The sequence below is a fragment of the Rhipicephalus microplus genome, chromosome 5 (genome assembly GCF_043290135.1).
Source record: "Rhipicephalus microplus isolate Deutch F79 chromosome 5, USDA_Rmic, whole genome shotgun sequence".
In the NCBI taxonomy this organism is placed as follows: domain Eukaryota; kingdom Metazoa; phylum Arthropoda; class Arachnida; order Ixodida; family Ixodidae; genus Rhipicephalus; species Rhipicephalus microplus.
This window is the reverse complement of record NC_134704.1, coordinates 14,665,584-14,688,137: the sequence shown is the minus strand read 5'-3', so window position 1 is coordinate 14,688,137 and position 22,554 is coordinate 14,665,584. Positions and strand designations below refer to the sequence as shown.

Here is a 22,554-nt window from a genome sequence, read left to right as displayed (position 1 = left end):
TCGGTGAGGTAATAAGCATTCATTGCTTAGGTACACTTGATTGTGGCGCAAAATACATTACGTGAAAAAGAGAGGAAGAAAACAAAATTGAAGCACCGTATGGCTCTGTACATTTTTTTTTCTTTCTCACATTAAAAAAAAATGTATCTTGCGCCACAGTCGAGTTTACCTGAACATTGTATGTACCACCTCGTCCAAGAAGAAGTCCTTTAGGAAACATTCAGCCGCGAAAACCACTGAAAAACGTTTTGTACTCCTTTTATGAGCCCCAACTTGCGGCATAATTAACTTCCTTTAAAGACACGCTTTCGCGCTCTTCGACGGTCATTACACCCTCTTCAGAGATTATTTGAAGGCGTGACCCTTCAAGGATGGGATAAGGTGTGTCTTAAAGAAAGTCTGTATGTAGAAAATAAGGGCTCACGAAAAAAAAGAGCAACAAATATATATATATTTTTTGTTTCATACACTGAAAAGTAACGACTGCCAAACTGTTTGCGCATGATCGTGGGAGGTGTTCCTGTATGGGTGAGGGCTAGCACGAGCCGGGTTGGAACGACTGCAGTTGAAGCTCTAGAGACTTCAAAAGAAAATTGCGCCATACCACGTCTGTCACTCGTGTATATCATCTATAGGACATCAGGTGCTTGTTTATAATATGTTATTTAGGGGACACAAGCGCCTTAATATATCACCGACTACTTCTTTATACACACAATACGTAAAAATAGCATGAACTATAAGAAACAAACAAACAAAAAAGTACATATGTTGTGTACCTGCGCCACTGCAACGTTGGCGTATGATAACATCCGGTGCAGAACTCTTAATGTTGCTGGTCGAAATACTTTTTTTCCCACATTGAGTATAGTTACAATTCTTCCTCCTGCTATCGTTGCCATGTGGGTAGCCAATCAATGGAGATGCTATTTCAGGGAAAGGTTCCAAATGTGATTTGCACATAATTAAGTACACATGCAGAGATCTCAAAATCAAGCTGCAGGAGATGAAGGGGTGTCTCCTGTTAGAACATGCTTAAAAATTTAAATGCTTATCTACGTGCGACTGCGCGATAACTTCTTAACACACACACACACACACACACACACACACACACACACACACACACACACACACACACACACACACACACTCACTCACACACACACACACACACACACACACACACACACACACACACACACACACACACACACACACACACACACACACACACACACACACACACACACACACACACACACAAGGAAAAAAGTAAATGCTGCAACCGGCAAATACGCTATAGACCTATAGTGCTCAACGGTAGATCTCTACAGCCCTTTATTCTAGGTAGCAAACGGGACGTCCATATGGTGAAACTTCTGACCTTTTTTTTTTGCTGATTTACCTCTCGATAGCCACGAGTGAATCGGAAAATATTGATTGCAATTCACCACCCCACATAACTTTCATATCCCGAATGATTTCAATTTCTTAGATGGCGTTCCCGAACCTTTGGAGCTAACGAACGGGTCGCGGGTGCGGCGTTCGCTAGCGGCAATTAAATCCAAAATAGTCTCTTGGCAGCGAACCAAGCAGGGGACGACACCGCAATACTTTCTCTGCTTCTGCTTCACCACCGTCCCCCTTGCCGTATTCGGACTCGAGGGTATCGAGTAATTAGAGAACTACGGCATGTCATAGCGTATGAGAGCATGATTTACTTATTTATTTACTGGGTACCTGCGTTGTCTCGAAGGCTTTATTGCAGGGGAAACAACTTAAGTACCACGTGCTACAGGCAATAGGTAAACATTTTCAAGGTAACAGGAAGTTTAAACAATGATTGATTAATATGTGGAGTGTAACGTCCCAAAACCACGACATAATTATGAAAGAAGCCGTAGTGAAGGGCTCCGGAAGTTTAGACCACCTGGGGTTATTTAACGTGCACTCAAATCTGAGCACATGGGCCTACATTTCAGTTTCCATCGGAAATGCAGCCGCCGCCACCGGGATTCGATCCCGCTACCTGCGGGTGAGCAGCAGTCGAGTACCTTAGCCACTAGACCACCACGGCGGGGCTTCACCGTCGTTGCAAGTCAGGTATGACGACTTCTTTTTCCTTGTCCCTGTTCTTGGGTATGACCTGCTTCCAAAGCTGAGTCGTTTGAAGCCGTATGTTGGTGAACGTTAGGGAATCCCGTGGAGTCCCGATTACTTTTTAACTAGTGGAACCCTTTACTCGGGTAGCTTCCGTAAACAGAACATCAAAGATTACGCCCAATAGGGTTGGGAAGAGAACTGCGTTAATTGCAGTCCCGTTCGTACCGTATGTCGGTCCGCTGGATCCGCCCGGCGTGTCGCTACCAACTCGCAGCGGAGACGTCCATTGCGAAATAGATAGGCGCCCTCGCTCGAGGGTTGATTCTGCGCTGGGCGGTATTGCTCAAAACGCTGCTGTCGAGACCGAGAGATAAGCCTCGCCACGCACTCTGAACACGAGAAAGCGTGCCTGAAAAGACGGCAGCGAGGAATTATTTCGTACAAATAACAGCGGCTTGCGAGGACGGGAATAGGCTCTGCGTTGTAAGCGGTGACACTGTAAACTCCTCTCGTTAAATTTGTTGAGCGAAATGTATCGCAACCTTGGTTGCGCAACGATACCTTGATGGAGGGGCTTTGGTTGCGAAAAAAAGCTCAGTGACGAAATGTTCGAAAAAAGAGAACAAATAAAAACAAAAACGAGGAAGTGAGGAGGACAGGAGAAAGGAAGATATAGATTAAATGTGAGCAGCTCTGAAAACATACAAAGAATCACAACCGTAGACATGTACAAATAAGCCCTGCAACACAAAACTGAAAATAGGCAGACTTTTTTTTTTTTTTAGATGGCGTGGACAGTTCAGCATGTGCACTTGGCAACAGCACTTCGCAACGGGGACGTACGGTCTTCACGAAATGAAATGACACAGTTTAGGGTTGAATAACGCACGTACTTTTCTTTCCTCTGCCTTCAGTTGTTGGCTGTTGGGCGTAATTTTGCATCAGGGTCACTTGCATCAGAGCCGACTTTATTATTTTGTGGTCAGTTTCGTAGACACATAATACGGTGACCTCGAACAATCGTGCTTACAATCCGCAATACTCTAAATTATGGCTTTGGGCTTGTATATGTGAGGGCTGTACAACTCTGGCAGATTAAAAATTTCCTCTCAATGAGGAATGTTTGTCGTGTTGTTTCACTAGCACAACTGTTACCAGAGGCGGGCAAACTCCACAGACAGACAGACAGACAGACAGACAGACAGACAGACAGACAGACAGACAGACAGACAGACAGACAGACAGACAGACAGACAGACAGACAGACAGACAGACAGACAGACAGACAGATAGATAGATAGATAGATAGATAGATAGATAGATAGATAGATAGATAGATAGATAGATAGATAGATAGATAGATAGATGTTATTTTCCTTTGTCAGAAATGGAGGGTATACACCCAAGCGGCATGACGAGGGTCCCGACTCGGTGTTGCACGCCAGTGCAATGAAAATTCCCTTGATATGTGAGCATTGTATGCATTGGAGCATTTATAATAGCACAGTCAACCGCGAAGAAACACCAAACGAAGCGACAAGGGCAACAAGGTCGGCCCTTTCGGTCCATGCACGTCGCTCGCGTCACTCTTTCCTCGGCAGGGTAACTCTTCAGTAACGCACGCCCGACATCCAACGCTGTCATGCAGATAAGCATGGCGCGAGCCGGCAATGCAGACTGAAAAGTACAAATAAAAAAAAAACAGTCGGCTGGGCCGCGACCCGACGTAACCGTACACTCCTTGTATCAGGCAGTCGGAGCTGCGTTCGTAAACGAGAAAAGAAAATACAGCGGGGTGCACGAACGAAAGTTTTCGCCCAGCGCTCGAAGGAGTCGGTATACATCCGCGATGGGTCCTTCTGGGGTTCTTTCCGTCGCGGTCGAATCTTCCTCTTCTTCTTCCGGACGAAAGCGAAGCAGTTCCACATCAACCTGCCCTCTTCCTCTCCATATCCACTTCACAGCCACCGCGTCGACGTCACGTGCCCAGATGGTGCTACACACGGAGGAAGGAAATACAGATCGATGCCGACTGACGTCACAAGTCGAGGCCAGCGTCCCCGCCAGACCCAGTCGGTGGCGCATGCGCACCGCGGTCAAGGTTGGCATTTGGAGAGACCGCGAGGGGGCAACTCTTCGTTAGGCGCGTCCCTCCGAGATTCCATGCTCTCTCCTCTGTGTACTACCCTCACACTCGTGCTTTCCCCCGCGCTACCGTCCAGAACTTCGGTGGTTCCTTTCTAACGGAAGAAAACCGGATATTTCCGGATCATCGCCACTGGAGGAAGCGAGTGGTGCTGTTTATACAGACTCGGGGAGAGCCCGTCTCTTTGAGAAGTTGAAAACAACTCGCCCGGTGTGGTGGTCCCGTCCATAGGCGTGTGCCGTGAGTGCGAGGGAGAGGGAATCCCTAGCTATTAACCCAAATAGGAGAAGGGGAGTGCGCGAAATCAGCTCTATACTTTTACTTAGTTGGATCTGTCCCGTCATCGTTCAAACTTATTGCCACGCAGGTATTTCATGACAATGGCAGTCGAAGGCCTCCAGTGTTGCCTTCCCAGAATTGTTCACTTTCCGTCGGTACCCAAGGAGAACCAGGTAGCTAAGACAATAGATGTTTCCAAAATTAACTGGAGGAAGCACTGGCGCTGCGGCCGCTCAGCCACCAGGGGGATGGCAAATAGTGCACAAATTTGATTACAGTCTTCGTGCTTGCGTGCTTCGAGCGCACTCGTGGTTTTGTTTATTGTTGAGTTCTCGTTTTGTTTTGGATACGCAAGACGACAGTTCTGAACTTTGTGAGCCGATTTGAATTACCGAGCCGAAACGGTTGAAGTGGTGAAGTGCTTGACCTTTGCTGAACTTCTTTTCGCGGCTAATCGAATTAAAGCCACGCGAAGCTAAACAGAGCCGGAAAAACGAAGATTAGATAAATTTGTGTACTACCCATCCTTCCCATGTTGGCCACAGAGCGCCGTATAATGCACCTCCCAAGTACACTAGCGCAAGAGTCTCCTCTAGTGCATATAAATGAAACTCTATGCCTAATACGGGCCATTGTGAGAAACACTTTATCGCTTAAATTTCATTTTTTTATCCATTGTGTGTCGTGTTTTCATTTGGACTCGACCGAAATGGGTGGAGGTGCAGGGGGTGTGGGGAGGGTGCGATAAAGCTTTGCCCCACAAGGACACCGCAGATGGAGTCCACTCTGAGTAACTTGACGTGCACACGCGAGGTTGGTGGTGTACGCTGTCCCACTTCTCACGCCATGCCGGGTCGTGCTTTTGTAATTGAGCCCAGGCTTTCCTCGTTTTAGCCACACTAAGGCGCGCGTTCAGTGCGAGAGGCATATAGGTATTATTTGCCTCGAGCTTATTGAAAGCGAAATACCGAGGAGAAGAAAAAAAAATAGACGACGCGTGTACGAGGCATAGAGGGACACGAAAAACATGTTTTCAAGTTGCTGCCAGCGAGCACACTTACTAAAAGTTTACTTAACAAAAGAAAAATATTACAATTATACATTTTCATTTATTGTCATCACGAAAAAAGAAATAGAGAGAAAGAGAGAAAAGAAAAGGGCAGAATTTCTAACAAAATTTACGTATATTTAGTTAGGGGGGAACGAAATGTGCACACACAAACAAACAAACAAACAAACAAATAAATAAATAAATAAATAAAATATATATTAATAAATAAATTAATGTGTTTATTTCTGGGAAATCTGTTACATTTTTTTACGTACTGAGAGAAGTTAAAAAATAGTCATTTTTTTTTTTTCATTGAAGTGCCTTGAGCACATAAAGGCCCACTTCTTCATAAAATAGCCCATGTGCTGCCTCTATTACAGACCGCACAAATATATCAGCATAAGCGAAAAAAGGGGGCGCACAGAGAAAGGCAAACTTGAATCAAGTGGGAGTTCGTAACATGAGATATTCCGACCGACTTGAAAGCCCACGCTAACTGAAAAAAGCACGTTAAACGATTTCGTAAGAGGGAACAAAGCGGCCCGCATTTTAACCGCACGCCGACTCCGAGGACGAAGGCACGCACGAACTATGTCAGATGAGAATACAAAGACGAAAATAAACAAAGAAGAAACAGGAGCACTAAAAACAACATAGGCTGCGCACGTGGCGTTGTGCTGTTGTCACTTTACTGTAAAGGCAATCCGCCCAACAAGAATACATGCGGGCGGTTTAGAATTTATGCTGCGCAAAGCTCGGCGCAGATAATGCCTCGAACTACGGGCCCGTCGCAGCCCGTCGATCGACACAAAATAGCTTCTAGTATCGCGGGATTTCCCATTAAGATTTTCTTACCAGGTTCCGCGACTCTCCGGACACGATGAGAGCATCCAGGGTGCGAAATATACATCGTAGGTTACGTGCGATGACCGGGGTTGACTTAGCTACGATCTTTTGACGAAGCAGAGTAAATAAGGATACACACACACGCACACAAAGGACGCAAACCCAAGCGCTGTACTGAAACCGATGATTTACTTAACAGAACACAACCGTCACGTCACGGATAAAGATGCTGGACACTTGGTCATCCATTGTAGGAATTGCGGCTGTGCTCCCTCTCTAAAAAGTACGGAGGCTGTGCGCAAGGAACTCAACAAAGAAACGAGGGAAAAAATCGAAGCAACTGAAATCGACAAGGGGGAAGATAAATGTGTCAGTTGCCCCTCTGTAACGTTCTCTAAGAAAGCGCACCGAAACCTTGGTATATAAACTCATCAGTGATAAGTGACATTTTTCTTTTTGTAGTAGATTCTGGAGAAGGAAAAAAAATGGTGTTTCGGAACAGGCTCAAGTGTCTTCAGAGCAGAAAAAAAAAAATGCTATAGCTTACGGTTGCTATCGGTGCTTTCGGAGGAGATGAATGTTCCTAACAACTTCATTCTGTTTAGTTTGCCAACATCCTTTAGGAGCAGGTTTGGAGCAGTTACTAGCAAATATTGAACTTTGGAGCAGCATGGAACAGCCTTTCTCTTTTGAAGCAGTTTGGAGCAATTGGAGCAGCGCTAGCATCGCTGCCACATACTGTTTCCTTTAGGGGCGGAGGTCCTAAAGGCGTGGGTCTGTCCATCCCTTGTATGCATGTACGTGATCGCCTATAGTTCCACCTTTCCCAACTGCCCACTACTTCGTCCTTGTAAACATTCCACTACGCCCCATCAGCGATCCACCACTTACTTCACTGACCACAAAGCCATTATAATGAAGTGCGAACGGAAGCGACGTATAGTTACCACTTACGAATAATAACATTTCTTGCATAAATATATAGCGTTTGTCACGTCTTTGATAGTGTAGTGGGCGATATTCGCGTATGGTTCACGGGTGAGTGATGAAACCCTCCAGCGCTTCGCCCCACTCATCATCATTAACTCCGTGGATATGCTGCGATTTTTTACAACTTATTTTCGGCACCAGGTGTAATAATAATAATAATAATAATAATAATAATAATAATAATAATAATAATAATAATAATAATAATAATAATAATAATAATAATAATAATAATTAAGTATAAGTGACTCAGGTTAGCTTTTGCCGTTGTTCCCCATATTAGAAGGCAATAGGGACGACGTGAGTGTATTCTTGTGTAATAAATCTGTCTTTTTAGCCATACAGGTGTGGGGGTGCAAACACCCCCGCCGTAAAGTCGTTTGCGTCTCGTGGCGCACGTGTCTCGCGCATAGGCAGCATATGGCCTCCAAAATTGCGGGCGCACGGCGTGGAACCCGCCACGCGCCCGCAATCTCGGAGGCCATGGGCTGCATTTCGGTTTCACAGCTACTTAGCGGTAGGTGGCGTTGTGCTCGCGGGCGTTCATTACCGCCGCGCGCCCGCAATCTCGGAAGCCACGGGCCGCATTTCAGGTTCACAACTTCCGAGCGTTAGGTGGCGTTGTGCTCATGAGCGTTCATCATCACCAACATCATAAACATCATGGTTAGATCAGTGGCGCCGGTGGTGAGGCCTGGCGGCAGGCTTTGGTGTGGCGGCACAAGAGATTTGAGCGAGTCTCTTTGGCGGGTGGCGGTTGCCGCGAATGGTTGTCTGTAGCGTGCGTCCCCGGTGCACGGCACCGCGGGTTGCGCGCCGGGGGCCCTCGTGGTTAGTCAAGCGTTGGCGACGCCGCCTTGTGTGTGCTATTTCGTGTGTTATTTGTTGAATGTGGTGTAATATTGTGTAAGGATGTTTAGCGTGCTGATCACAGTTGACGTTATAATAACTTGGTGGACGATATCGCCGATCAAAAAGTAGTTATATAAATGTGTGTTGTTTGGTTCTGTCTGACCGCGTCTGCTGTGTCCGTTCACTCCAAAGAGCGTGGCGCGCTCGCCATTTTTATATCCGCCACAGGTAATAAGCGGCTTAACGTGCAGAATATGCCGGCTACTCGAGAGATTTTTTTTTTGTAATTTATATCCACGGACCAGTTTCCATATGACTCTCGGATGTGCAGATAAGTTATAAGACATGCGCATGGAACCATAATAAAGTTATTGACAGAGAGAATTTATAAATTATGCAAGGAGAATAAGTGGTGTCAGAACAAAAGAAGTCACTGAAATTGATTTTATCGCTCGTAAAAGCCGTATCTGACGCTTACATTTGCGCCAGCTAGTATTGTTCATGCGTTGTATAAGGGCGAAAAGAAATGTTAAAATACGCACAATCTATGCGCACTGATTAGTAGAGTATGCGAAAAGAAGCGGTTTTATCTCGCCACTGAACAGAACTGCGGCAGCGGCAGTATAGAGTGTGCTGTTCAAGCGATTCTTTCTTCGCTTGCGAATGTCTACGAACAAGTACGCTTGTAATCTGGTTGTACTATTAATATGTTCCTCAAATCAATCGCGAGCTACTGTAGTGTGTCTCATACTCCCATGGTTAGAGCAAGGAAAGGTCCTCTTAATGCCGAACAGAGAGGCGCGCACGATGATGGCACCGATGTGCTGAAACGGGGAGGGAACAGATGCGGATCAATAAACGGGGACTGCGGGGCGCGCTTGCAGTACAGAAGACAAGCGGCGAGAAACTGCGAATAAAAGTAGTGGCGGCAAACAGCATCTCGCGCCGGCTGGAGCTGGCTGGAAGCGGTTCGTTCCGGTCTTCGAGCGGCCTTCGCAAAGGTCACGTGCCACGTACGGATTCGGTGCACGGCGCAGGGGTCCTTCGGAGGCGCTCGAGGTGACCATCAATCGGATGGTGTCTTTCAGTCAGGCACGGAGCACTTTTGCTGCGACGATGTTGCTGCCGGCGCAAATGACCTCCGGCTCCTTTGATCCGCGCCTTCATTAGCGCGCTGCGTAGTTTGCAAGAAGCGACAGCGTATTTCTCATTTAAAGAGCGGTCCTTCGCTTATTCGATGCGTGCAATGTAGCAAACGTATAGAGGCTGCGCCCTGTCTTATTTTGCCCGACTCATCTTAAGACATTAGAGAGGCTAACGAGGGACACCAATTAAATGCATGTAATGTTCTGTTCGTATAAACACGTCTCGTATTTACAACGTGCAGAACTCTAGGTGCTTACACTAGCTACTTGTTGATTATATTTGTTTGTATTCACTTCGAATCACTTCATAGAAGATCGTATGGAGAATAGAGCGTGAATTAGCATGTTTAACAAGATATTGTTACGACAAAGAGGCCGACTCGGAGGGCTATTCACAGATGTATTTACAGCCGGTTAAGCGTGCAGCGCCAGCCACCGAGATTAGCTCGCGCCAGTCTATATGCTTTGTCTTCTTCATCTCCATGCACTGGCACGTAGCAATATTATTGTTTTTCAATCCCCCTATGGGGTGATGGCTTGGCAGTAGCCTTGCAGATCAACAGTAAAGTAAATATATTGATGGACATTTTAATTATAAGTGCTCATGTTGCAAATGCAATACTGAAACGGAGCACTAGTCATGGCCCACATTTTTTTATTTCCGCATGATGAAAGTATATAGATAAGTATAGGCTACGTTATAGCTGCTTATCCAACCATATAATAGTAGTATAAAAACACAGAAACAAAAGAAAAATTTAGAAGAATAAAAGGATAAGAAAATGTGAAAAAAAATTGATCATTCGCTTCCGAGGTGTTCGGGCAAAAGCTCTACCAAGATATGCATTGGCGTTGCAGTGAAGGGAAGGAGGACAAGAATAACAAGAGAGAAGGCAAGGGGTTAACCAGGCACACGCCCGGTTTGCTATCCTACGCTGGGGGAATGGGAAGGGGGGCATAAAATAACCAAAAATGGTATTCGGGAGGCCGCTAACCACGGCCACAGCACATCGCATTCAACAAAGAACTCGCTTAACAACTCAATTCCCGTTAGTTGAGGCATGCCGGTTAGTGCATCGACTCAAGTATTTTTTTTTCTATCTTTGCTCTTGGCGCTGCGTTAAGTGTTCGGTGTTCATGTATATATTTCGGTGGGTGCTATCTCGAGTGGTTTCTGTCCTTTCGAGTAACCGCACTCCAAACTGATCAACGAGATAAACCTTTCAATGTCCCTCAGCTCCCATTCATTCGATCTCTCGAAAAAGCAATCTTTGATTTTCATTTTCGGGCACTTCATCAAGTCACGCCTCAGGCACATCCTCACTCAAGGCTAAAACTCCAGTGTAGTCGACAGCCTACAGCAACAGCGAGAACAATCTGCATACAACCATTGACAGCGAATGAAATACGTTATGATACGATGCGCTTATCTCCATTTCAGGCTGCGGCACTTCATGGTCCTATCCTACAGATAACTTCGTGGCGTGCGTCTATCGTTGCTGAACCTTGCAATGCAGGCTAAGAGGTCGGCTACCGTGGTTAAAATCGGAGCACGAAGGAAAAAAGTTTCTTGTACTGGCGAGAATGCCTCGCACACACCCCGTAATGTTCAACTGACAATGTAGCGAGTTCAAGCCCGCTTTCCATCGCATGAGTGCGTGGTCCTTAACGAAGAAGCTCTTTTCATATATGGTAAATCATTTTCTCTCAAAATGCTTCCAGACGGCCTCTTGTCTTCACCATTCTGTCTCATGGCTGTTCCACTGATAATAAGCGCTATTTATACAGTTCTTCCATACTGGACTTGAAAAACGGCAGAATGTCTTATACCGAGTCACAGGACATTCTATGCCAAGAAATACGATCCGCACTAGATGAAATGAGGATCATTACAATGCCGACAGGCAAAGCATCGTCTAGATCGGGAAACACTCGAACATACCCTCAATGTCTGGGCATCGCGAAACCCCTGTAATACCAAGGTAAACGCGACTACAATCACAACGTGTACAATGACGCAATGCCAATCGATTTCAGCGCTGATTATCGCAGATGGCCTGCAGCCGGCTGGCAAGCTTACTGGCCGGGAAGGGCGGGATATAACCTTGACAATGTCATGACCTATGTCCTCATTAACGTTACTTCTAGAAACGTTGGTCCTCATAGTATGTGAATGAATGTAATTGTGCTTAAGTAAGGGTGCAAACAAGAGAGATGAGACAATAATGGTTTTAAAAACACAATGATGCTCGAGGGTGACAAGATACCGCTTGGCGCATGAGGACTTTCCCCGCTCTGGATTCTCTCGCATGCGCTTCGTTACTTTTTCTTTTCTGTTCGCATACACATTCACTTATCGTGTGCATTTCCCATCCGGTTTCCAGTAAGGTACATGATTGGCTCGCCTATGATAGCTTATTTGCAATACATGTGTCGAGCATGATGTTGGAATATCTATAATAAGACTTTGTTGCTACTTCACGTGGTAGCTTTGTGTTTAAGTTTACGCGGGCGCAATTCACAGTCATGTCGGGCGTATTTCATTGAAGGGAAATCCAAGCCCCCTCCCTAGACATTTTTCTGTTTTACTTATCTAGTTTCCTGACGCGACGACGTTTTCGTACTGCAGCTTTGATAAACGAATAATATAGAATCAAAGGTCTCCAAACGACTGCAGTCTAGATTTCCTAATCGTTTTGTGACCCCATCTGGCGCGTCTCCAGTAGTGTAACCAGCGGATTATCTGCCGCCGTGTTCGCGAGATGTTTGTTATGGCGGCAGGGAGGGGTGTGTTGAGCGCGTCTCCCGTTATCGCCTCTGTTTTTTCCAACTGTGACAAACGCGCGATTGCTTGCTTAAGAGTTGCGACGTCCTGCGTTCTCTGCTACGGAGACATGGTCAACAACCCTAGCCCAGCAACGGGACAAGGCCGCGCGGCCATGTTTTGTTTGCTCCACGCATGAAGCCTGGGCTGCATGCGCCTGTGTTGGTCTACTGTTACCCCTGCACTGAGTTTTGTTAGTTTGGCTGCTATGCTTTTGTTGTGCTCTGCTATGGGAGAGAGACATGTCACCGTCCCTTAAAGAATATAGAAGAGATATGACCAAAAGGCTAGACACTAGCCGTTGCATAGCAATGAAAACTTCATTCTTTATTAAGACGAATGCCATATATTAATTCATTAAAACATGTCTTTGAACGAAAAGCAAGTGTGAGTGCCACGAGGAAGATGACGAACGAAAAAAAGCTATTTACACCGACATGACAGCTGTACGAATATTGAAGCACTGACTCACTTTCGTTTTTCCTGTGTTTATCTGCTCTATTCTGCGGCATCTTGTTGCTTCCGTCTCATTATGTGACATTTTCTATAATTTGCTGTTGTTTTCACGTGGTAATGATTTGCTTTGCGATTGTCTATTTTCAGTTCTGTAATCTTCTTCATGCTGTTTCGCTACTGCTCGCTGCTCCGAGCGCGGTGCGTCTATATCCGACACCGGCGATTGCCTTCGCTTCTCCCATCTGTAGGTAAACCACACAGAAACATACGTTCAAGTTCTATTTTTTTTTCCAGGAACTACCCTGCATGAAGTAGCCTAACAGACGATGTCGTAGAATGTACAACAGTCGATTTATTTCTGAACACACTAAACAACCATTAACAACAAATTGTGCTATTACTCATTGTATGGTCATAAATTTATCGTCTATCCAATGATTCCCTTTGAATTAAATATGTTTCAGAAGGTAAAAATATGCTATTTGTTGTAATCTTTTGTTTCTTTTCTTAAACTGCTATAAAATCCTCTAATGTATGCCTTTTGCATTGTATATTGTGTTTTTGTACAGTTCTATTGCAATTATTATCGTTGTTAGTATGTCTCTGTAAGGCTATTTATGCTGTTCTTGCAGCGAAAACTTGCGCAATCCTGCTTAAGGCCCGGCAAACATGTCAAAAATGCGCAAACATGTCAAAAATGCGCATGAAAAATGCGCAATCCTGCTTAAGGCCCAGCACACATGTCAGCAGTACCTAATAAAACAAACAACAGTGATGCCACTACATAACTATATTTTAGCTTTGTAACTGTACATTTAGTTGACGTGATAACAGTGAAACTAAGCATTTCATGCGTCTTTTTTTATTGAAAAAAAAATAAGCGAAGGAGTTGTCACCGTTACTTCTTACTAAAAAAGAATCGAAAACCAAAATGACATATATACATACACATATTTAAACCTACATTGGTGGGTCCAAATGTTTTCATTTGGGCTTAACATAGACATAGCCACCAGGCTTTCTTTTATTATTGAAATAGAAAATAAACGAAGGAGTTTTTGTCACCGTTACTTGGCGTCGGCTACCCCTTGCCACTGAATTGGTAAAAATAAAAAAAATAAAATAGCATATATACATATATACAGTCTTACATGGGTGAGAGCAAAAAGTTCTCCTATGGGCAGAACAAACACGTAGACGCCACGCTCACTTTTAACTTTTGTGCGCTCAGTATAGTCGTAACAAATCTTCGTTTCTTTGAAGAACTGTTGAAGCACCTTCATTGCTTTGCCGTTTGTTTTGTATGGCCATGGACCTAGTATTTTATTCAACGCAAATGGCCGCTCGAGATCTAACTTATGAAGTTCCCGCTCTAGTCGCCTTCGGTGTGTGTCGTGTTTTGGACAGTCGAGCAAGAGGTGACAGATATCCTCGTCGTCGTGGCCGCATGAACATGCTGACGATGTTGCACGCTGAATACGAAGTAGGAAGTGCTTTGTGTAAGCAGTTCCGAGTCGTAGGCGATGAATGAGTGTGTCGATACGTCTTGGGATGTCACGGTCTAATTGGTATTCAAGATTAGGATCAACAGAATATAGGATCGATTCCTTTGTTTTGTCTGTCAACCAGGTAGACAGGCGTAATTCACGTTTTGTTGTTCTTAAAATTTTATTTACATCATATTGGCTAATTATCAATCTTGTACGCTCGGTAGTGGTCACAAATCTGTTTTAGCGGCAACGAAGAATTTTTCTCAAATAAAGTTTTGTTCTTCTTCTTCGAAATATGTGTTCGAAAGAGCACCGTTCGTATACTTCTGATGCTATTTTAAGGTATAAACCTGTTACTAAATCAATTTTTTTCTTTAATTGAGTCATCGATCTTGTGAAAATCTTGCAAAACACTATTGTAAACGTTGAACAATAGCAATACAATAGCAAGAGGCAGCCCACAATTTCACTGCCCCGGACTTTTCCATGATGTGCACGTGACATGAGGCAGTTTTCACGCATGCCTTCTGTAAGTTGTAATTTTTTTTGTGTCGCAACTGTTTTCTTGCTCAAGCAATTGTCATTTTCGAAAAAGATAACCTTCCCATAATACACAGAAACACAACGGTCGGAATGAAACAACACGGACACAGGGGCGATTTCTAGCGCTCGGATAAATTTCTACACCGGCACGTGTATAAATAAAAGACAGCGTTCCCAGGCACACTTGCAGAGGGGGACCCTTTAAAACAGCGATAATACGCGTTTTCAAAAAAAAAGAAATAAAATAGCAAAATGAGGTTAGGTCAGTGAAGGCACACGCTAACTGCACGAGAATATGAGATTAAGCATAAGTAAGAAAGCAAGAGTCGGCGAGTTGCTTTTGATTCATTGTACTTAAGGTAACTGCGCAACTCTACCGGACAAACAAAATAAATAAGTATCGTGTCTTTTTTTTTCACTTCTTTTGTTCTTGTTGTAAAGTTGCACTGCTGCCGAAAGTACGATGCGAATAAGGCTCACCGCCGTATTCTAGAACCTCCCTTCGCTCAACGCTTCGCCTTCACTTGATGGATGGATGGATGGATGGATGGATGGATGGATGGATGGATGGATGGATGGATGGATGGATGGATGGATGGATGTGGCTGTACCCTTTAGATCGGGCGGCGGCTAACGCCACCTAGCCGTAATACGTAGTGAACTAACCATTACATTTATCTTTTTTTTTCCTTTGAATAATGAAGCTGAGGATTCGTACTTCGCAGTGAAGGGTTTAATTTTCACTCGTGCCTTGACTTTAGCCACCAATCAGATAACCTCCTTCTAGTTAAGTCTACCCGCTTGAAGTTTATTTTGCTCTCGCTGTCCCTAGACCCCAGTGCTTTGAAAAACTCTGCGCCATCGTCCTGAACTATAGGGTGAAGCCCTTTACAGAACATTATCAAGTGTTCGGCAGTTTCTTCTTCCTCTCCACACGCACTGCATACTGTGTCTACCCCTTCGTATTTGGTCCGATATGTCTTGATTCGCAATACTCCCGTCCTGGCCTCAAACAGTAGAGAACTACCCCGAGTATTGCCATAGATCCTTTCCTTGGCAATTTCCTGCTTAAAAGTTCGATAGATCTCTAGTGCGGACTTCTTAATCATGCCCATTCTCCACATGTCAGTCTCCGTTTCCTTCACTTTCTTCTTAACCGAAAGTTCTTTTGGTTTGGCCACCTGCTGTTTTCTAAGTATTTACCAGTCAACTTCCTGGTTCGCTTCCTCCATTTTGTATCGACATTCCTCATGTACAAGTAGCTGAAAACCTTCCTAGCCCAACTCTCCTCCCCCATTTCTCTCAATCGCTTCTCAGATTTTATCTTGCTGCTAGCTTTCCCTGCCCTCAAATGCTGTTTTGACCCTTATCACCTTGTACTTCCTGATTTGGTGTATTCCCGTGAGCTCCTAAAGCAAGCCTACCTATTCCACGTTGCTTAATTTCTAATCTTGCTCGAACTTCTGATCTTATGCACAAGACGGCATTGCCGAACGTCAGCCCAGGAACCATGACCCCTTTCCATATTCCTCTCACAACATCATACCTATTGTAATTCCACAGTGCCCTATTTTTCATGACTGCTGCATTCCTGTTACCTTTAGTCGTCACGTATATTTCGTGTTCCCTCAGATACTCGGTCTCATTGCTTATCCATACGCCCAGATATTTGTATTTATCTGTTATCTCTAGCGTCACCTCCTGTATTCTAAGCTCACTACCTTCGTTGTCATTGAAAATCATGACTGCTGATTTTTTCTTACTGAATCTAAAATCTAGCCTATCTCCCTCATTACCGCAGATGTCGATCAATCTCTGCAAATCATCCTTGTTGTTGGCCATTAGCACTATATCATCTGCGTACATTAATGCTGGTAGTGCCTGATCAATGAGTTTTCCTTGTTTGACTAAAGAGAGGTTGAAGCCCAGTCCACTTCCCTCTAGTTTGGCCTCTAATCCTTGTAGGTACATCATGAATAATAAGGGTGACAGGGGACACCCTGCCTAAGCCCCCGTTTTACCTCTGCAGGCTTGGATACCCGTTTTTCCCACTTTATAACTACCTTACTACCTTTATAGATATCCTTTAAAAGATTAGTGACTACATGTTCCACGCCTAGTGTGTCCAGTATTCCCCACAATTCCTCTTGAACCACGCTATCGTACGCTCTCTTGATATCCAAAAATGCTAGCCACAGGGGCCTGTGTTCCTTTTCTGCTATTTTGATGCACTGCGTCAGTGAGAACAGATTATCTTCCAACCTCCTGTGTTTCCGAAACCCATTCTGCAGTTCCCCCAGCACCCCCTCATCCTCTATCCATGCGTGCAGTCTTTCCTTTATAATCTGCATCACCAGCCTGTAGACCACTGATGTCACTGTTATAGGACGGTAGTTGTTTATGTCAGCTTTGTCCCCCTTTGCTTTATATATCATGCTCATCCTGCTAAGTTTCCATCCATCGGGAACTTCACCATCGATTATTATTGTGCTCCCTGCTTCTCTCAAAGCCTGCTTAGACTTCGGACCTAATGTCTTTATCAGTCTAAGTATGCCGATGGGAGCGCCATCTCTAAGTACGGCAAGTCACTGCATATCAGTGACAGTCTGCTGGGGTTCTTGAAAAGCGCAGCGTCATTTTCAGCCGAGTGGTGGCGCAGTGCTCAACTTTGTCAAGTGAAGGGTGAAAGTCGTGTCGAGGAGCGTTTGTGAATACGGTGGTCAGTCTGTTTAGCCATCCATGCACTTCGTCTTGTTCTTTCCAATCGTCATTTTTTTTGTACGCTAAAGATAACATGCCCAAGCTTAGACTGTGCTAGATCGGGTGCTTTGCGAAATCGGGCGCTTTGAGAAATTGAAATCAAATTTCGTAGCAATGATTAACTCTCTTTTTTAGCACGCGTAAGGATGCCTGCATCGTTTTTGTCCACGATGCCGTCCTCTCGAAAGTGTCTATTTTGCCGGCTACGTGAGAACTGGAATGGGACTCAAGATGGCCGCTGTCCACTTAGCTGTCTATTTAGTCGTCTACGGTACGTATGGGACCACGCCCCCAGGCTTCCCAACTTCGTGAACGATACGAATCCGAGCCTAGTCCGAATTCCGCATATCTCTGCATTGCCATGCGTCTAACCGATCGCAGTGCCAATCCCCCCCCCCCTCCCCCGGAATAGTTAACTATATGTTCCCTAGGTAAGTGTAAGAAACTATGGCAGACCATGGTAGGAACTTATGTCCTAGATGTGGCTAAATGGAATATGACTCACAGTTGTTTCGTTGTGAAGGAGCTCGTAATGAGCTATTTTTGTTCTTAGCAGTACACATAAATAAGTTTTATGAACTCTGAGTACTTATACATTGGATTCCAATATCCCAATACGTAAAAAGTTGCGTCCAGTCACTAAAATCAGAGGACAGACGGCAAGGTCGGTTTTTTTTCTGTGACTGTTTATCGTCTGCTTAATATTTTGCCGTTATCTTGAGTTGCTTGCGTCCTGCAGGTGAGTAAGGACCTATTGTACGGGTGAACAAGAGCCATTTACGAAGGTTTTCTTTTAGAGAAGCTTTATAGATGCATTCATATGCACATTTTAGGAAAAAGCCTCGCTAAGCACCAGCCATGGAGAACAAGTGTAGCGCGTCTCCCGTAATCATATGGTGGTTTGGGGACGTTAAACCTCACATATCAATCAATCAATCAATCAATCAATCAATCAATCAATCAATCAACAAGTGTAGCATGCGCACTCACATATACCGCCATTAATATGTCTGAACATCGCACCTTAGGCGCACCCTATTTACATCTGGGTGTTATTGTGAGAAATTCTCCCCCGAATGCTTTTCCTCTTTACCGAAGGCTGCACCAGGGTCATTCAGTATTGAAGTTCCCTGGCCGTACTTTGGCTGCACTAGCATCTAAAGAGCAAGATGTATAAACATCCGTCCCCCGAATGCGAAATAGTGCACGGTCAATTCAGGAGTCAACGGTGATTCTCATCGAAGCAATCGCAAACTACCCATGCTATACGCAACAAAATTTAAACCACTGTACAACAACGCGTTCCTCAGGAGCTTCATTTGGATTAAGATAGCTCGAGATGCGGAAATAAATAAAATTGCAGAATTACAGTAGAATGACGTGCACCAACATACCTCGCTTTTGTCCAGCCGGGAGGATCTAATAGCGTGGTTGCGGAGGTGTCCCCTATAATGCAGCTTTTTGGGCATGGTGAATCTTTTGAAAACAATGGCTTCAAAAACTTAGGACCACTTCTTATTCGTATTCTGCATGTATTACAAATATTAAACTTCGGTACTAAATAGAAAGCCGAAGAAAACTAGCAAAGCAGCGCTTAGATTCACTTCCATTGGTAAGTAAGGGTAGAAAGTGGGGGCAGGACAACTGTGAACATCTTGAACAAGCGACGGAAAAAAAATTACGCCCGCTTTGGCATTTTAGCGCTGCTGGTGCTTCCCTATGTGAAAGAGGACGTCCGCTTTTCTTAGCCCGCGTTTCTTTACGGTACAGTGGTTTCAATACATCCGTTAACTAACGAAAGAAGCTTGAGCGGTTGAATCGGGCGAAGACCAGGGAAAAAGGACGGAAAAAGGAAGAAGAGTGAAGGTAGGAAGGTTAACCAGGCACATGCTGAATACCAGGAAGCCACCAAAGAACAAGTTAACTACATGCGCTTGATCGTTTCAGGGCTGGTAATCCAACACGCACCTGCGCCCTGCACCGATGCGCACAGCCGCCGAAATCACAAAGAACGAGCGCAGTACCCTGGCGTTTACAGCATTTTTGGCACAATTGGTAATAGCAGTCTGTTCACGTGACGCCATGATTGTGAAATTTATCGATTGGTTCATGTACTGTATACAAGGGATATTTAGTTTCGAATAATGCCCTCCTACATTGCTTTGTCGTGCAGTCCCACTTTCGTTCTGCCTCGTCTCACGTATCTATAATACGCGATCAACATATTTCACTGCGTTTTATGCGTTTTCGACTGTGAAGACAGAGATAACAGCAAGCATTCGAAAATCACGAAATACTGATAAGCTGTTAGTGGTGACAACGTGCATGAACTTTTAAGAAATGAGTGGCGAGGAGGAGGTAACATCTGTGTAGGAAGGGTAGTGAAGGCAAAAAGAAAATACTTTCTCGTCTTTGAACTCGAAATGGTTTATAGGGGTCCTTTCAGTCCGTGTCATGATCCCGAAGGCAAAAATTTTCGCACAGTTGTCAGTTCGGCACTTGTGATAACGCTGCAGACATAGCGGGGAATGACGCGGCACTTTACCGGCAACGCCGATGGGCTTTCGCGGATTGTTCAGTCGTTGTCGGTGGGGCGAAGTGCGAAGCACAGGACCACGCTTGCTGCCTTCGCGCCGCTTCGTGGGCTCCGGCGAGTAAAGGCGCACACAGCACCTGGTGTATCTTGAATGACTTGAATGACTTGATTGATTTGTGAGGTTTAAGGTCCCAAAACCACCATATGGTTATGAGAGACGCCGTAGTGGATGGCTCCGGAAATTTCGACCACCTGGGGTTCTTGAACATGCACCCAAATCTGAGCACACGGGCCTACAGCATTTCCGCCTCCATCACAATGCAGCCGCCACAGCCGGGACTCGATCCCGCGACCTGTGGGTCAGCGCCGAGTACTTTAGCCACTAGACGACCACGGTGGGGCCTGGTGTACTTGCAGGTGAGTCTGTTTTGGCTTCGTGCTCATCCTCATTTCAGAATTATACTTTTTTTTTGGGGGGGGGGGGGGGGGAGAAGGAGGCTTGAACGCTCCAGGAAAACTATAACTGTGCATTTCTCGGGTGATCTAACGCGCGCCGGCAACATGTTGAAATGCTGGCGCTATGTCACCGAGGACACATTCTACAGCTTAACTGTTTAAGTACGCCGTGTTAAATCCTTTAATAAATATGCAATTCGCACGAAGCTATATCCTTCAAATATTAAACTGTGCTTTAAGTGTTTGCACAAAACACATTAAGAGCACTCTGAACAGCTCTTATAGTTCAAGGAGCCACAGCCAAGCCTACACACTGCGTAGAAGTCAGCTTACGCTCGAAAACGCCACACTCTGCATGGTCGCCCTGCACTCACCCTTGTATTGCCTCTCATTCGTAAACCATGCAACGACGAGTGAAACCGTGATATTGTACTGGCATGTTATTGAACACATCAAATTCTACGTGGAGAAGGACGATAATGTTGCATTTCGCGACTGTTTCAGAATGCGGGCCCAGAATAAGACACTGATACTGCATGCCCCACAAGGTAATATTAAAAATAAAATAACGATATGAAAAGGAAAGCGGCGATGCGGTAAATAGCAAGAGAGCGCGTGGCGAGATTTCTTAAACTGAGCTTTGCATGTCCTGCACATCAATCATTACATGACATGAGCTTCTTAGAAGATAAGCCACGGCTTTATTTCGCTTTGTATAAGCGACACTAATGAAGCAGTTTCGCGTGGGTGTGCTGCCTGACGAGGCACAAACATCGAGTATCACGTTGCGGTGCCTGATAAAAGGCCGGCTCAAAACAGAGAAGGCGGATCGTGTTGTCCTTTATTGGGGCGACCCGATGACTATCGGTGTTGGCCTGTTGCGAGTGCAGAATGACTGCTTTACGGGAGCGGCACCTCTTCTTTTCGTCGTTTATATTTCTTTATATAGTCAGCCGGATACGGTGTCATCCGGCACGTGCACATTGTCCAGCTCTTTTCAATTCGGTTATTTACCCAGCAGTGACCGCACTACGTGACGCCAGACGACGAAATGGCTCTTTATACAGTGATTGTGAGTCTTTCGTTTATTTTTATTTTATTTTTGCAGAGTACGGTCGACGACGCACCGCTCTCGTGCCATTGGTAATGGATAAGTCTCTGCGTTGGACTGTAGCCGCGTTTCGGCACGTAGCGCCTTTGTGCTGCTACAGGGAAGACAGGGAGCGGAGTATCTTTTCATGAGGCCTCTTTAGATGACCCGTGTGCTGTGGAAATAGGGTTTGCTAACCATGAAGAGGCTAGATTAACTGGCTTTATCAAGCAAAATAACATGGGGAAATAAGGAGCAGTGCTCATAAACATGTTCACATGAGTGGGGGAGGGCACGTAAAAAGGGTGTGTCCCACCCCCCTAAGAGTTGTGCGAAGAATGGGTGCCAATTTTTTTCCGATACCTTTACACAGTCGGACCTTTTTCATATTTTTATTTCATTGACGTTCGTGTTTATGGCTGCAAATTCGTTTTGACTATGATAACGGTGACTGAGGAACTATTATGTAGCATTGAAAGTACTGTTTACCTTCCCCTTTTACTTCTGGAAAGCAGGGGAGCAATAGCAGGCAGCTGTGAGACAAGTGTCATCGCTTCATTATCCTTTTTGCATGGCGGAGGTTGTTTCATTACAGAATCGTTCGACAGGGGGGGGGGGAGAAATGACATGACCCTCCTTCTGAATAGAGAACCCCCGCAAAATTATATGGCAGTGCTTAAAAGGAACTAAGCACGGAAGCATTGCCGAGCAGACCTACCTTATTTTAAATTCTTTTGTTTGGTACTGGGGTCATTTCATGCCAAATCAACCAGCGTCTTTCCGACCATCACGAATATGGCTGAGAAAATTTCCACGTGTTTGTCGAAGTTCGAAACGACGACACAGAGACAAGGACACGAAAGACACGAGCGCTAACTTCCAATTAGTCGAGCTGCTTGTGTACTTAACCGCGCTGGGGGAGGAAGGATAGTTGGACAATGAAGTTCAAGATTCTTTCGCAAAACGTTGTGGTATAAAAGATGC

At 45.0% G+C, this 22,554-nt stretch overlaps 1 protein-coding gene across 2 annotated transcripts in view; it reads right to left on the bottom strand.

The window, feature by feature from the left end:
- The window catches only part of Ars2 (arsenic resistance protein 2), a 139,874-nt gene that overhangs the window by 102,068 nt on the left and 15,252 nt on the right, over positions 1-22,554 (bottom strand). Inside the window, exon 1 of one of the 2 annotated variants that reach the window (XM_075894890.1) lies at positions 18,883-18,961. The exons of the other annotated variant lie outside the window; for it this stretch is intronic. Within the exon in view, the coding sequence (XP_075751005.1) occupies positions 18,883-18,957 (75 nt within the window). The 5' untranslated portion in view covers positions 18,958-18,961. Of the gene's footprint in view, positions 1-18,882; positions 18,962-22,554 lie in introns of those variants that run through there. 2 annotated transcript variants of the gene reach the window in all.